This window comes from Populus nigra, chromosome 5, assembly GCF_951802175.1.
Source record: "Populus nigra chromosome 5, ddPopNigr1.1, whole genome shotgun sequence".
Lineage (NCBI taxonomy): Eukaryota > Viridiplantae > Streptophyta > Magnoliopsida > Malpighiales > Salicaceae > Populus > Populus nigra.
In genome coordinates this window covers 22756399-22770685 of record NC_084856.1, presented here as the reverse complement: position 1 = coordinate 22770685, position 14287 = coordinate 22756399, and the positions used below count along the sequence as shown (strand labels likewise).

Here is a 14287-nt window from a genome sequence, read left to right as displayed (position 1 = left end):
GTGTGGCTGTTTAGTCAATTTTCACACTTACAGTTCGTTTGTGAATCGCATTAAAAGCTCTAATTTTATACTTTTAGCGTGGTGCATCGTTCTAATAAACATGATTTATTTTTTATTTTTTTAATAATCAAAACATTAAATAATTTTAATAAATTTTATATGTTTCGGTCTAGAATACTAAAATTAATTTTTTTTTAGTGTTTTTAAATTATTTTAATGTGCTGATATAAAAAAAATTTAAAAAAACAGAAAAATAATATTTTAATATATTTATAAGTAAAAAACATTTTAAAAAACAACTGCGAAACAACTGCAACCATATTTTAATGTGGTGCATCGATCTAATAAACATGATTTTAGTATTTTTTTCAAGAATTTATCTAAAAAAACATGTTTATTTTATATTTTTTTAATTATATTCTTAAATAATCAAAACATTAAATAATTTTAATAAATTTTATATCTTTCGGTCTAAAAAAAAAAACAATTTTATTGATAAACACATGAAACTTCAGCAGCAAATTATTGTTATGAGAATTGCCGGCTCTTGCCCATGATGCAAGGAGCATGGAGTGGCTTCCAATTCAAGCATCCAAGGCAGCAAATAAAATAATACACGGGCCCCACCTCCAACTTTTACAAATTTGCATCGATTTCATTTCATGGCCGGCCGAAGTTATCTTTTGCCTGTTTTATGTGCTTTCATGGCCTGCCATTGCCTCTTTTGGTGCCTTTTATGGCAATGAAAAAAATGTGTCACAAATTACATGTGAAAAAAATGGATTTGGCAGTTGGTACATCATCTTTGGTTTGTCTCGTATTTTTTAAACTTAACCTGATTTATAATCTAATTTGATTATTTATTAAATAAGTTAATTTAAAAATTAGTAGGCTGACTTAATTGAATTTTTTTATTTTTTTCAAGATCATGTTGTTTAAAAAAAATCAAATTTCATTTAAGTTTTGATAAAGTTACTTAAATTATGGATTGATTTGCTGGATGACTTGAATATAAAATTAATAAATTTATTTATCAATATTTGTAAGCGGATTTATACAATTATATCAATGTTTACCTTAAAAATTTACTTTTATATAGATAAGTTCATTTAAAAATGTGTTTGTAAAATTATTTGGATTTAAAAAAAATAAATAAATAAAATCCTATACTTGCCTATGAAAAACACATAGGGCCATTTGGTTTTTACTCGAAGGTTGTGTTAAGCTCTTGGAAACTAAATCTCTAATTGATGCTGCGAGAACCACTCTCTTGCTGCCACTTGGATTATCTTTGAAATGATCCTTGTTTGATTTCAAGACAACCTTGAATTTCACGAAACACATTGAAACTCGAAAATAAACGTTTATTTAGATTCAACATGATCCTATTTCAAGTTCTTGACATTTTCATATGTGAAGTTTCAAGATTACGACGAGATGCTTAAATTCCTTAATAAAAAAAACTAAGATTCCGTACGCTCTTTTTTTATTCATTTTTAAAATTAAAAAGATTTCTTTCAAGTTTAATTTTTTTAAAAAAACATCGAATATTGAATTTTTTTTATATATGTGAGAAAATTAGGGGAAAATTATACTTTTCTATTTTTTTTTATTTTTGTGATTTTGTGATTAAAAATATACGATAATTCTTTGTGAATATTTTAATTTAGTTTTGGTATATTATCTTAAGAAATTTAATTTAATTTTAGCATATAAAAATTGACTCAAAAACTAATCACAACTTAATCAACTTTTCTAAATATCCAAATGGATGGTATATTATCTTAAGAAATTTAAGTTATTATTTGTTTGTTGGAAAGTAGTTTTATTTTGAAAAGTAGTTTCTTTGAAAAGTTAATTCATAAAAAGTTAATTATTTTTCGATGTTTGGTAGTATCATTAAAAATAAGTTGAAAAATATTTTCCAGTATTTTGTTATGTTATGGAAAATGAGCTGGAAAATAACTTATTAATGTTTTTTTTTCAAGTTTATTAAAATAATAAGAAAAAAATCTTACAAATTAAAAAGTTGAACGCGAATGAAATTGAAAAAAAAAATCTCATTTCATAAATTATCTCAAATAAAATAAATAATAATCAAAATAATGAAGATCAAATTTAGCAAATAAAAAATTGAAAAATGATAAAATTAAAATAATAATAATTACAATTTCATAAATTATTTCAAATAAAATAAGTAACAATTAAAAAATGAGGCATCAAATTTGATAAATAAAAAAATTTTAATTAAAAAAATAATAAGAAAAAAACAAATAACAACATAAAAATAAGGACCAAAGTTAATATAAAAATCAAATTAAATCAAATTTTAAGGGATAAAATTAAAAATAAATTCAAACAAGATATATATCAATCAAAATTTTAAGGACTAAATTTGATATAATCAACAAAAAATATAATAGTTTTAAATTTTTTATAACTTTTAAAAAATATTTTTTATCCAAAATAAAAAGAAAATATCTTGTTAAAAATAAAACTAATTTTTTTTTTATTAAATATATTTTTTTATTGACTAACCTTTTTATAATAGTAAACAAACATTAAAAAAAATATCTGAATAGTGGTTTCTAATAAATTAAATCATGTTAAGCATAATCTGATAATTAATCACACCTTAATCCAAACACAAAACCCCTCCCCCTCGGCCCCACTTAAACTCAATTCACCAATCCCAACCTGCCACGTACTCGCCTCTAACAACTAACCAAAAACTCACACCACATTTGCTGTAACCTCCCAATCCCTCACTCCCACGTCACCCCAATGACACTCCAAATCCTACATGTCACTCTCCTATTCGTCCACGTAACTGCCTCCACTCCACGCATGACATTTACGAAAACACCACCATAAATACACGGTCAGAAATCATACTCCCACTGTAACAGTCGAAATGGGAAACCCTAAAAGTCTCTCTCTGATTCTCTTTTCTCTCTTCGCGATCACATCTGCTAAAGTCTTCTTCGAAGAACGCTTCGAAGGTATAATTATACGTATCCGTATCTGTCACCGTATCTAATACAGTTATCTCTTCTAGATCGTTGATTTTGCCTCGCATTTTGATCCGATCGATGTTTGATTACTGTATTTCCCTATGCATTTGCATTTACGTATGCATGTACGCATGTGGATCTTGTTTGGTCTCGATTTGATTAGTGAAGGATTGATGGTTTTGTTTAATGTGTGAATCTGGTGGTTTTGGAGTGACAATGGTTAATTATAGTGTAATCGAGGTTAGAAATGGAATAATTTTATGTAGATCTGCTTGGTTTTGTGGTTTTGTTTAGTAGCTGATTCTGATTATGATGATGATGTGGCTTAATTAGAGCTAGAAATTTGAGAAAAAAAAATAATAATGAAGGGAAAGATGCTGTTGTTGTTTTCGGGCTTGTTTTGGATGTCTCTTGGCGTATGGACATTGATTGTTTTCGGTATCGGGAGGTTTGAGGGAATATGGAATGGTGAAGTTTAACTTTTAAATGGTTAGGATAATCGGTGAATTGTAATCAGCTTGTGTTTGTTTTGCATGTTTCTGATTTTGTGTTGGCATTGTATGATTAGAGTGATTTTTATGATTGCTAATGTAGTTTTTGTGATTTTGGGTGTGGAACTGAAGATGGATGGGAGAATAGATGGGTTGTATCTGATTGGAAGAAAGATGAGAGCACCGCCGGGGTCTGGAACCATACTTCTGGAAAATGGAATGGAGACCCTAATGACAAAGGTATTTTTTTTTTAGTTCTGTTGAATTTTAGTGTTTCAAAGCGTGTAGTGTTTGGCTGATTTTTTTAATATTGACATGTTGATGCAGGTATCCAAACAAGTGAAGACTACAGGTTCTATGCTATTTCAGCTGAGTTCCCTGAATTCAGCAACAAGGATCAGACACTTGTTTTTCAATTCTCCGTCAAGCATGAGCAAAAGCTTGATTGTGGTGGTGGCTACCTGAAGTTGCTCAGTGGTGAAGTTGACCAGAAGAAATTTGGTGGTGATACCCCGTACAGGTTAGCTCAATTTCCAATCGGAGTCCAACAGGCTTCTTTTTGTTGTTGTTGTTGTTGTTATGTATGTCTAAATTGATTGATTTGGCATTTTACGGTTTGCTGCAGTATCATGTTTGGACCAGATATCTGTGGATACAGCACCAAGAAAGTTCATGCCATTCTTAACTACAATGAAACAAACCACTTGATCAAGAAGGAAGTTCCCTGTGAGACTGACCAACTCTCTCATGTCTACACATTTATCATCCGTCCTGATGCTACATACAGTATCCTTATTGACAATGTAGAGAAGCAAACTGGCAGTTTGTACACCGACTGGGATCTTCTCCCGCCAAAGCAAATCAAGGATCCTGAGGCCAAGAAAGTAATTATTTAGCACACTATTTTGTTTTTATTTTTATTTTTTTAGTTGGCTTTTTGGTTTTGATGACTATATAACATCTTCACTGGATGTCAGCCTGAAGATTGGGATGACAAGGAGTATATTCCTGATCCCGAAGACAAGAAGCCAGAGGTAACGAATCATTATATAGCTATGTCTTAACTTATGTTAAACTGCAGTTAGTGTTTGGAAAATGTATATTTGATTTGGTCATTTGTGGTTTATGTTTATGTTCTTCATTTATTTTTGCAGGGTTATGATGACATTCCCAAAGAACTTCCAGATCCTGATGCCAAAAAGGTAGTTATTGAAGTTCCTGCAATTCCAATCAATGTGCTTTGGATCCTTGATTTCTGAGAAAATAAGTCTCTAATCTAAGTGGTTTGCTGTTATAGCCTGAGGACTGGGATGATGAGGAAGATGGTGAGTGGACTGCTCCAACCATTCCCAATCCTGAGTACAAAGGCCCATGGAAGCCAAAGGTTTGTGTCTTTGTTTTAAATTGAAAGCATTTGATGTCAATTTGTGATTCGGGGACCATGTATTTATAACTCTGCTCTTGTTCCAGAAAATTAAGAACCCCAACTACCAGGGCAAGTGGAAGGCACCAAAGATTGACAACCCAGGTTTGTTTTGGCTCTTGTTGGATGTCATTTAAATGCTCCTCAAGTTCCAGTTATATTATATTGATTAAATGTGAATGTTTCACAGATTTCAAGGATGATCCAGAACTTTATGTTTACCCAAACTTGAGATATGTTGGCATTGAATTGTGGCAGGTAACTTTCTCACCATTTGTTTTGCCAAGTTCTAATTGTTCTCAAGTTACTGACGACATTGTTTTATATCAGGTGAAATCTGGAACCTTGTTTGATAATGTCTTGGTCAGTGATGACCCAGAGTATGCAAAGCAGCTGGCTGAAGAAACATGGGGAAAGCAGAAAGATGTATGTGGTTTTTTCCCATTTACATTAAACCATCCAAAATAGTGCCCTCTCTCATGACGTAGATTAACATTATTGAACTTTGCAGGCTGAGAAGGCAGCATTTGAAGAGGCAGAGAAGAAGAAAGCGGATGAGGAGGTACTTTCTTGGTCTTGTGTTGCATAAGAAATTATGGAAATTTTGTAATTTAGGGGAGGATGCATGTTGCTTTTCTGCTCAGATTCAGGCCTTTTTTCTTCAATGAAATTATTCTAGATGGGTTGGATGAAGGGCTCTGAGATGGTTTGTTCCGTCTGTTTTATCATGCATTCTGTATGTTAAAACTCTTAAATTACTGTTTTCTGTGGTTTTCAGACTTCTTGTTAAGCGGGGCATTCTTAAGATTACTCTTTTGCAATAGAAAGCTGTCGGGGATGTTTACCACTCCATCTTGCTTTCGTTCTGTCTCTGACATTTCATGACTCTTTCCTGACTTTTTGTGCTTTGATCACTGCAGGAAACCAATGAAGATGCCGCAGGTTCTGATGTAAGCATACAAACTGCTTGCTAACTCATGTTATTACTCTGTTTTTCTAGCTCTAAGTCAACATCCCTCTATTTTCAGGCCGAGGATGAGGATGAGACTGATGATGTGGAAGGAGAAGATTCCGATGGCGAAACTAAAGAAGACAAGGACGGCGAGGACGAAGAAGTACATGTAGGTTTTCTTTCCTCTGACATTGTACCGAATCAACGCCACTTATTTGTCTGTATACTGATCAGTTTTGCATATTTCACATTCGCAGGATGAGCTGTGATGAGGAAGCACTCTTGCCAGCAACTTGGCATGGAGATCCATCTTGGCTCCAAGTGCTAGTAATTTTGTTTTTCCTCATAATTCTTAGTTGTAGGATTCCATCTAGGAACGGGTTGAGAAATGCATGCATGCAAAACTTGCGTGGCTGATCGTTTTTAGCCTTGAGAATGAATGAGAGTTGTGTTTTAATAATCACATTCATGAAGCAGTTTGAACGTGTTCCACAAATGCTCAGCTGAGAAGCTCTTTACCTTTATCTCTCTCTTTTGTTCTCTTACCTTATTTTTTCATCAATCTTCCCTTAGGTTAGACAGGTCTGTGCCAATGTTATTACTGGATTAGGTCTAGAATTAGCATCTGCACATTGCTAATGGTTATTATGGCCCCCACTGGATGTGCAAAAACCCTTGCATTTTTCAACCAGGCCCATCCAGATACAACAGGAGAAGAGATGAAGAGAGACAAGTCAAAAGAAAATAGAAGGGAATAAAATAAAATCCATGAATACTGACTGATAGGTGATAATATAGTATCATTTGCACCCAGAATCTGGCTTGGGCCTCTTCACTATCAGAACTGGACACTTCACATTCTGTACACAATGGTTGCTCACGCTTCCAAGAAATGCCCTAAGGTAAAACCCAAGTTAAGAATTTATTCTCCGAAATTAAAAAAAAGAAGAGAGAATTAAATGGGACCAACCTCTTGATCAAGCCATGGCCATGGCTGCCCATAACCACCACATCAACATGCAACTTCTCTGCCACCTCGCAAATAACATCCCTCGGATCACCAGGCTCTATTCGCGTCTCCACCTTAACCTGGTCCCCCACCAAATGTCATCATATTTAACGAAACACGCTAGCTTGAGAAATTTTTTATAAAAACATGCTGATAATACTCACGTCTTGAACTTGTTCTTTACACATTCTTTTAGCCTTCTCTGTAACAAAACCAGCCACGTCATTGTTATACTTCAGCATCATGGCCAGGAAATCAGAAGAAAACACATATCCTGAAAATCAAACATGAAAAACACGAGTTTCTTTCGAGTCGAGACTGAAGAAATAAGATATATCAATGCTGTGAATTCTCTCTTAGAATGTTACCTGTGTTGTCAAAAGTCGGGTAGACAGCCCTGGTGGGGATAGCATAGAGGAGGATTAGTGTATCCTTGGAATTGCTGCAAAACAAAACATTCTCGAGACACCATGAAAGAGCATGCATGCTCTCCTCACTCTCATCAACAGCCACCAAGATCTTGCGGTCTTTCGGTGCTCCCACTTCATCGGCCATTGACAGGCAAAAAAGGGTCAAGCTAAGGGTAGGAAAAGATCGTTTGTGAAGGCTAAGGTTTGATGCTTGTTTGTGTTAGAAGAAAGGAAGGTTGGGTGTGGGTGTGTGTGTGTTTATGAGAAGATGGTGAACTGTAGGATGGGTTTGACAAAAACTGTTGGCGGTTTTTTGTGCTCTGGGTTTTTAAAAGACAGTGGATCGTTATGTGGGCTTTGGATACGGTAGAATACTATACTGTGCAAGTTCAAAGGTTTATACTCTTTTTTTATGCAAACCTGAAAAGGTTTCCAGCTACAAGAGCAAGATGAAATAGATTTTTAATCTATTATTAGTGTCGATTAATTCCCAATCTGATCCAATTTAAATCTTATGAAGAGAAGTCGAAATTTATCATAAACATCATGCGGGTAAATTAAAATTAACAAGAGAGAGAGATGAGCATGGCAACGTCTTTTGCTTTTTAAAAAACTCAATATGTATTTCATATAAAAAAAAAGGAAAAAGAAATACTCATTGATGTATGTATTTCTTACGAGATTTTACTACATATATATCGCTACTACAAGAAAATTACGTTTCAAAAATAATTTTAAAAGAATTTTTTTTATTTTTTCTTTTCTTTAAATTAATTTTTTATAATTTTAAATTGTTTTGATATTCTAATCTTTAAAAATTACTTTTAATATATATATATATATTATTTTGATGTATTTATAAGTAAAAAATATTTTAAAAAATAATTATCACCACAATATCAAACAGACTTTAAGTGGTATTAATGCCAACTTGGTGGTCAATCTAGTTATTTGTTGGCTTGATCTTTGATTCGACAAGGTTTTAAATTAAAATAGGTGAAAGTTAATTTGATATAACTCAATTAATTTGATAGATTAATCTAGTTAAAATATGATTTGAATTTTTTTAAAAATTAAAATAGTATCACTTTAATTTTTTTAAAAAATAATTTAAAATAATATTATTTTAAATTTATCAGAGTGAATTAAAATCAGCCTGCTCAACAGTTGACTCGAAACTTCGTTTATACCATGTATAGAGTTCGATTTAATAACTTTCGCTGCAATTGCGTTTTCAGAAGAGGTTTGATTAAACTATACATGGGCTAACTCAAAGGAGCTACAAGCCTTCAAGTTCCTTTCCAGATAAGGCTGATTAAAATATAAAAGGTGTTTTTCACAAGATGGGTTTGGACCAGAGACCTCGCTGGAGTATCTCAGCAGCGTCCGCTCCGCTTGCAGGCCTAGCTTGCTTCCGGTGGCTGGATGCAGTATGAACTCGTAGACAAGTGTAGTTAACATGCCACCTTTTTCATTCACTGTATTCTTGGAAGGAAAGGCAATTAGGGAAAGAGGGCGTGCCATGTTAATTAGATGTGGCTTCTGTCATAATTATCTACTAATGACTATTCCTTAACGCGTTAATATCTATCTAATTCCAAGCAAAAAAAACAACATGGGTCATGGGAATCTGTCCTTTGCTCGTAAAGGAAATTAAGAACATATATACACAGAGCCAAGCCATCAAAGTCAAGCAAGTTGAGTGACACAGAGACCAGGTCATTTTCATTGCCTTATTGTCACGCACTATGGACCTTCTGAGGCAAGAATTTGAATGATGGTTGCAGCGTAGAGGACTAGAAGAGCATTTATTCGTTGTATTGCACCCGGCAGCTAGCCCTATGTGCACGCAGCATTGCCCAGATCTTTCCCTCTCCCACTCCTATATAAACGTCTCTTCACTGTTTTCCCTTCCCACTTAGCTTCACAAATCACAAACCTCTCTGCATTTTGATTTCTCTCTCAAATTCTCTTCCTTTCAAGCTTCAAAATGAGGGGATCTCTCCTTCTTTCTGCTCGGTCTGTGTCGCCGCCGTTGTGCCTCTCCTCTTTGGCTATGAACTCAATATCTGAAGGAGTGCCGTGGAGGTAAGATACTGCGTATGTTTTTGAGATTTATTTAGGGCTTTTTAGTGGTAGCAGTGTATATGAGTATCTTCAGCGAATTTCATAGATAAATTTATTTGTTTATTTTAGTTTTATTGCACTCTTTGATTTGTTTTTATGCGGTTAAAATTAAAGGAAAAAAAGAAGGAAGGGACGGAAATTCACTTTCTCTTATGAATTATTTTCAGAGTGGAAACTCTTTACAACTTCTAGGACCAAAACGTAGTTTACACAATTATTTTCTAAACACAAAGTCACAACTTGTCTCTATATATCCACTTTCTCTTCAGATTTCAACGGGCTTTCTCTGGTTTCTCTCGAAGTGTTTGAAACCAAGATCTTGTGAAATAGAAGGAAAAGATGTGGAGACTTGAGGCTTAAAGATTGAAACTTTTATTGATTATGCTAATTATTTGGTTACTGAGAAACGAAGAATGAACTGGGTTTTTGTTGACTTTTGATTCTCTGAAGGGAAATTGAAGAAATCAATTAACTAGTAATTCACCGTACATGTTTCCTCAACCCTTCACCTTATTTTGTTTTTGGCTACTTTTATGTAGGCTTTGTCTTCCTTGCAAGTAGAGATGAATGCAATCTGATTTCTCCTTTGCAATACGAACGGTTGAGTTTCTGTTTGTGCTAGCCTGCGAATAATGGAAAATTCCTTGAAGAAAGATTTACCTTGGTTACTGATATTATTTTGAACCGTCATGTCAATTATAGGTTATGTATCGACTGAAAGTGAAAGCTATTTCACTATTCTGTGCACACAATTCTTGAAACACTAATCATGGTTTTTGAAAGTATTGGAGCATTGTACACAGAATAGGTGAAATAACTTTCATTTTCATTCGATACGCAACTAAAATTGTAAATATAGCTCAGTCTCATCTTGGAAGCCAAGCTAATGGAGACTGCTGCAATACCTATGTGACCTGTTCCGCTCTATGAAAACCGACTGCTTCCATTTGGGTCTTTCCCAATTGACAACATAGCTGGTGCAGGATCTTCTGAGTTTTTCCAGGAAATAAGCCGCTTCACTTGCCCAGTGTACTTGTTAATTCCATGCTTTCCACCAGGTAGCATGTATCAGTTGGATTGTCAAAAATCTGCCAATAAATGGCAGATGGATTTGAGCCATCTCTTACGACAATGTATCTGCTGTACTAATTCGGCATTGAAGATGCAAGAGAGCTGTTGACCAAACTGTCTCAGCTGTTAAAGATTTATATACACGCATTTCCACTTTAAAAAAACAGGTAAGTGACATGTTTAATTTTAATTGATAAGCTGAATGTCATTATGATAAAACTATATGAATATCAAGCTGCTACAGCGCATAAAGCAATCCTGTGCTTTTTTATGCCAGCTTGGCTGTAAATGAACAGGAAATTACTTTTTGAAGTAGATAGATTTGTACTATGAATGCGTTTTTCTTCCTGTTTATGGACGCACAGATACAAGGGGCTTGTTTTGTAGGATTGTGTGGAGAAAGAAGTCCAGTCCATTTGTTGAAAATCAGATAGAAGGAAGGTATGGTGTTATACTGGAAGAGAATTAAGCATTTATATCAATTAAAAGCAATCACAGGAGGCCTTCAATTGAATTGCAGAGGTTGCCTTCTTTTTCTGTTACGCATAGAACACATCAAGTTCGCTTGCATTGCCAGTATCTTGGAATTCCTACAAGAGAGGATGTGAAACATGAGGGTGTATGCTAGTGGGAGGGAAGAACATACGACAGCCATGAGCTACAAGCAGAGAGCTTATCTCTTGATCATCATGCTACTGGTCAGCCGCTAATGGTTCGAGCACCCCTGCCTCTGTGGGTCACATAGATGGCCTAGCCATTGTAAACTTGCTTTCACAGTGTTGTATGCCATCTTCACACTTTAGCTCCAACATCTTCTTCTGCCTTCATAGGGCGGCATAGTTAACATCCGGAGCTCTCATTGTAGAATTAGCAAGCATATCAAGACCTTCTGGCCTGCTGTATTAACTCTGTTACATGTAACTGAAGAGTGTTTGGTTGTAATAAAGTGTAGGAACTAGGGAGGGTCAAAAGAAATCAAAGGTTTTGAACATTTGAACCCGCTTGTGGTTTCTTAATTAAGTATTAGTCTTAAATGCACTTGATTACTTTGTAATTGTAGTGGAATGCTATAATTAGTAGTAGGTTTAGTAGCAGTTGAATTCCAGAGGGTAGATTATGATTCAAAGCTTTGAATGAGAGAGCATGCCGTGGCAAGTTTATCTTGGTAAGTACTTTTTTTTTTTTTTATTCTATCGACAAGGTGATGACCTCGTGTTTACTTTAATCGTCAAGATTAAAAAGGTAAAGAGTTTAAGGCTTTGAGGTGGTCGGCTGAGTTGGATTTCAACCATAATTATTGAACCCATGAGGTTTCATTTTGATTTGTCTTAAGCATTGATGCGCACTCCTGTGTAAATTAACTTAAATCTGAGTAGCAATTTGGTTCATCTGATTGAAGTTGAGCATGATCTAGTTAGATCAACTCATGATCCTAACTAAAGTTTAATGCATTTTTTAATTTTTTTTTAAAATCTTGATATTGTTTTAGATTCATCTAAATTATTCAACCCTGACCAGAATTAGATCATTGAATTTATTAACTTTAATTACATTTGTTTTTTCTAATAAGGTTTGATTAAAATATGCATGGTATAGCAAAAATGAGATACAAGTTTTTTCTTCTTCTTTTATTTTTTGTGAAAATACAAGTTTTTTCTTTAATCAAGTGGTGATGAGTAAAGTTTTTTTTTAAAAAAAAAATTAATGCAGATGAGTCAATTTATATGTATTTTGACAAATTTTACGAGCTTTGAAGTTAACGATCATGCAAGTCTTTAATGACCCTGAGATTTATAAGACTCGACCTAGTAATTTTTAAAAAATAAATTTAGAATCTGACTGATTGAAATACATCCTTCGATATTAAAACAAGTGAAAGCCAAGCTCGGGTTAATTATAGATACACTTTATATATATTCATATATGTTTCAGTTTTGTTTAGAGATCTATTAGATCTTGAAATCATAATTATTAAACTACACCTACTTTACAGATTGATTTGAAATCTGAAATCTTAACTGGGTTAGAACTATAAAAAAACCTATTAAGTTAATCTGAAAATCAGGTGATGTAGCGTAATCCATGGCAACCCCTTTTTTTTTTAGACGGGCCATTTTTTTCTTCATGTTTTGCTTCAATTTTTTGTTTTTAATTTTTTCGAATTGATCTATCATTCCCAAGCTACACACAAATTAGCCATTCGAATTAGCAAAAGCTAATTATTTAATTTTTGTTTTTAATTTTTACTATATCATCCTTTCATTCGAATTAGCAAAAATAATATCTCCTTGATATAATATTATTTAATTATTTGGGATATTAATGCGATCTTGAAAGCTACACACAATTACAATAATTTGAGTTTCTCAAGATATTAATGCGATCTTCCTGTTTTCTTTTTAATTTTCATGAAAATCAGCTTCACTTTACATTCAACATAAATCACATCATCTATCTTAAGTGTATAAATATCTAAATTTAAACTTAAAATAACTATTTAAACTAAGCTTCAACATGTACTAATCCATAATACTTAAACCTAAACTTGAATATTATAATTTGAAGTTAATAATTAACTTAATATATATATATATATATATATATATATATATAATTTTTTAAAAATTTAAGGTTATTTATTTATTTTAAGTTGGATTTCGAGCCAGTACAAAATAGTGTCTATATCTAATATTAAATCCCTAAATTTTTTCCTTTAGATTTTACCCAAACCTAATTGCGTCTAAAATTTCTTACTCATTTACATCAATTTAAATCGGTATCTATGGGATTTAAATGAAATTTCTATCCCCAAAGAAAATCTTTTTTCATGGAAAGTCAAAATAAACTAGAAGAAGAAGAAGAAGAAGAAGAAAAGGTGGTGTCGGTATATTATTTTTAATACAACTTTGTTGAAAAAAAATCAGTTCTTGATTCAACCAATAAAATCCAAGTTGCAAAACAATTAGAGCCTCTGGTTTTTGGGGCCTAATTTCTAATTACCAGCCACCCACAATTTTGCTTTGCATTAATACCCAAGCCAGCTAATTAACCCACAATTTATTTTAAATCCAATCTAAGACCGTCCACTTTTATATCGACGGCCCACCTTCTCCCTATGACAACCACAACCAAGATCCTACCGTCCACTTCTATATCAACGGCCCACCTTCACCCAATGGCGACCACAACCAAGATCCTACCGTCCACGTTGGTCCATACAATCTAACCCGGGGACCCGACCCACCTCACACCAGCATCATATTATTCAAGGTAAACTACACTTTCGTTAAGCAATTCATAAAAAAAAGACTTTTGTCCTTGAGATGTTTCATCATCTATAACACTTCACAATTGCAAAAATATTTTATTTATTAAAATTATAAATGTTTCTTATAATAAAATGGGTGTAAACAAAAAAATATTTTGAATATTAATTCAGACATATTGTAATTAAAATGATATTTCAAGATACATGTCTGTTTTTTTTTCAACCAAATAATTTACTATTGTCTCTTTTGTTCAATTACAATTCTCTGAAAAATAAATATCAATAATTAACCTCTTAGTACCATAAAAATTCTGGAGAGCGCCAGCTCCAACATTTGAATTAAAGGAGTATCAAACAATTAGTAGTTAAATTGAAATAATAAACACTATAGAGCTAAAACTGAAAGCAGTTAAACAATAGGCTTCAAAGTGGAAAATTTGTAAGACTTATAGGACTAATCGTAGTTTGCACAGTTATTTATTACACACAATTCACAACTTGTCTCTATATAAATCCACACTG

The 14287-nt window shown here is 33.2% G+C and overlaps 2 protein-coding genes and 1 long non-coding RNA gene across 4 annotated transcripts; 2 read left to right on the top strand and 1 right to left on the bottom strand.

Moving 5' to 3' along the window:
• Window positions 1-2861: 2861 nt before the first annotated feature.
• Window positions 2862-6404, top strand: LOC133694955 (calreticulin-like). The gene is made up of 14 exons (XM_062116653.1): window positions 2862-3002; window positions 3638-3745; window positions 3833-4025; window positions 4131-4389; window positions 4483-4539; window positions 4660-4707; window positions 4803-4889; window positions 4976-5033; window positions 5119-5186; window positions 5259-5354; window positions 5440-5490; window positions 5849-5878; window positions 5957-6049; window positions 6138-6404. Exons 1-14 carry the CDS (start codon window positions 2915-2917, stop codon window positions 6147-6149), a joined length of 1248 nt encoding a protein of 415 aa, XP_061972637.1. The 5' UTR covers window positions 2862-2914; the 3' UTR covers window positions 6150-6404.
• LOC133694956 (universal stress protein A-like protein) lies at window positions 6262-7575 on the bottom strand. Of its 2 annotated transcripts, none has more exons than XM_062116654.1 (4): window positions 7258-7575; window positions 7054-7163; window positions 6851-6969; window positions 6262-6777 (listed from the first exon to the last, which is right to left on the bottom strand). In XM_062116654.1, the coding sequence occupies exons 1-4, from the start codon at window positions 7442-7444 to the stop codon at window positions 6681-6683; spliced, it is 513 nt and encodes a 170-aa protein (XP_061972638.1). In that variant the 5' UTR covers window positions 7445-7575; the 3' UTR covers window positions 6262-6680. The 2 variants fall into 2 exon arrangements, with proteins under 2 accessions (XP_061972638.1, XP_061972639.1); XM_062116655.1 differs by having other exon boundaries at window positions 6262-6740.
• Window positions 7576-8993: 1418 nt separating this feature from the next.
• Window positions 8994-11535, top strand: LOC133694265 (uncharacterized). Its single transcript, XR_009842259.1, has 2 exons — window positions 8994-9387; window positions 9966-11535. It is a non-coding gene; the product is annotated as an uncharacterized LOC133694265 (long non-coding RNA).
• The last annotated feature ends 2752 nt before the right edge of the window (window positions 11536-14287 follow it).

Coding starts and splice junctions, on each gene's coding strand:
- LOC133694955 (XM_062116653.1), top strand. CDS start 2,915: ATGGGAAACCCTAAAAGTCTCTCTCTGATTCTCTTTTCTCTCTTCGCG. Junction 3,746..3,832: donor TGGAGACCCTAATGACAAAG/GTATTTTTTTTT, acceptor ATGTTGATGCAG/GTATCCAAACAAGTGAAGAC. Junction 5,491..5,848: donor AGAAGAAAGCGGATGAGGAG/GTACTTTCTTGG, acceptor TGATCACTGCAG/GAAACCAATGAAGATGCCGC.
- LOC133694956 (XM_062116654.1), bottom strand. CDS start 7,444: ATGGCCGATGAAGTGGGAGCACCGAAAGACCGCAAGATCTTGGTGGCT. Junction 6,970..7,053: donor GTAAAGAACAAGTTCAAGAC/GTGAGTATTATC, acceptor GTGGGGGACCAG/GTTAAGGTGGAGACGCGAAT. Junction 6,778..6,850: donor GGCCATGGCTTGATCAAGAG/GTTGGTCCCATT, acceptor GTTTTACCTTAG/GGCATTTCTTGGAAGCGTGA.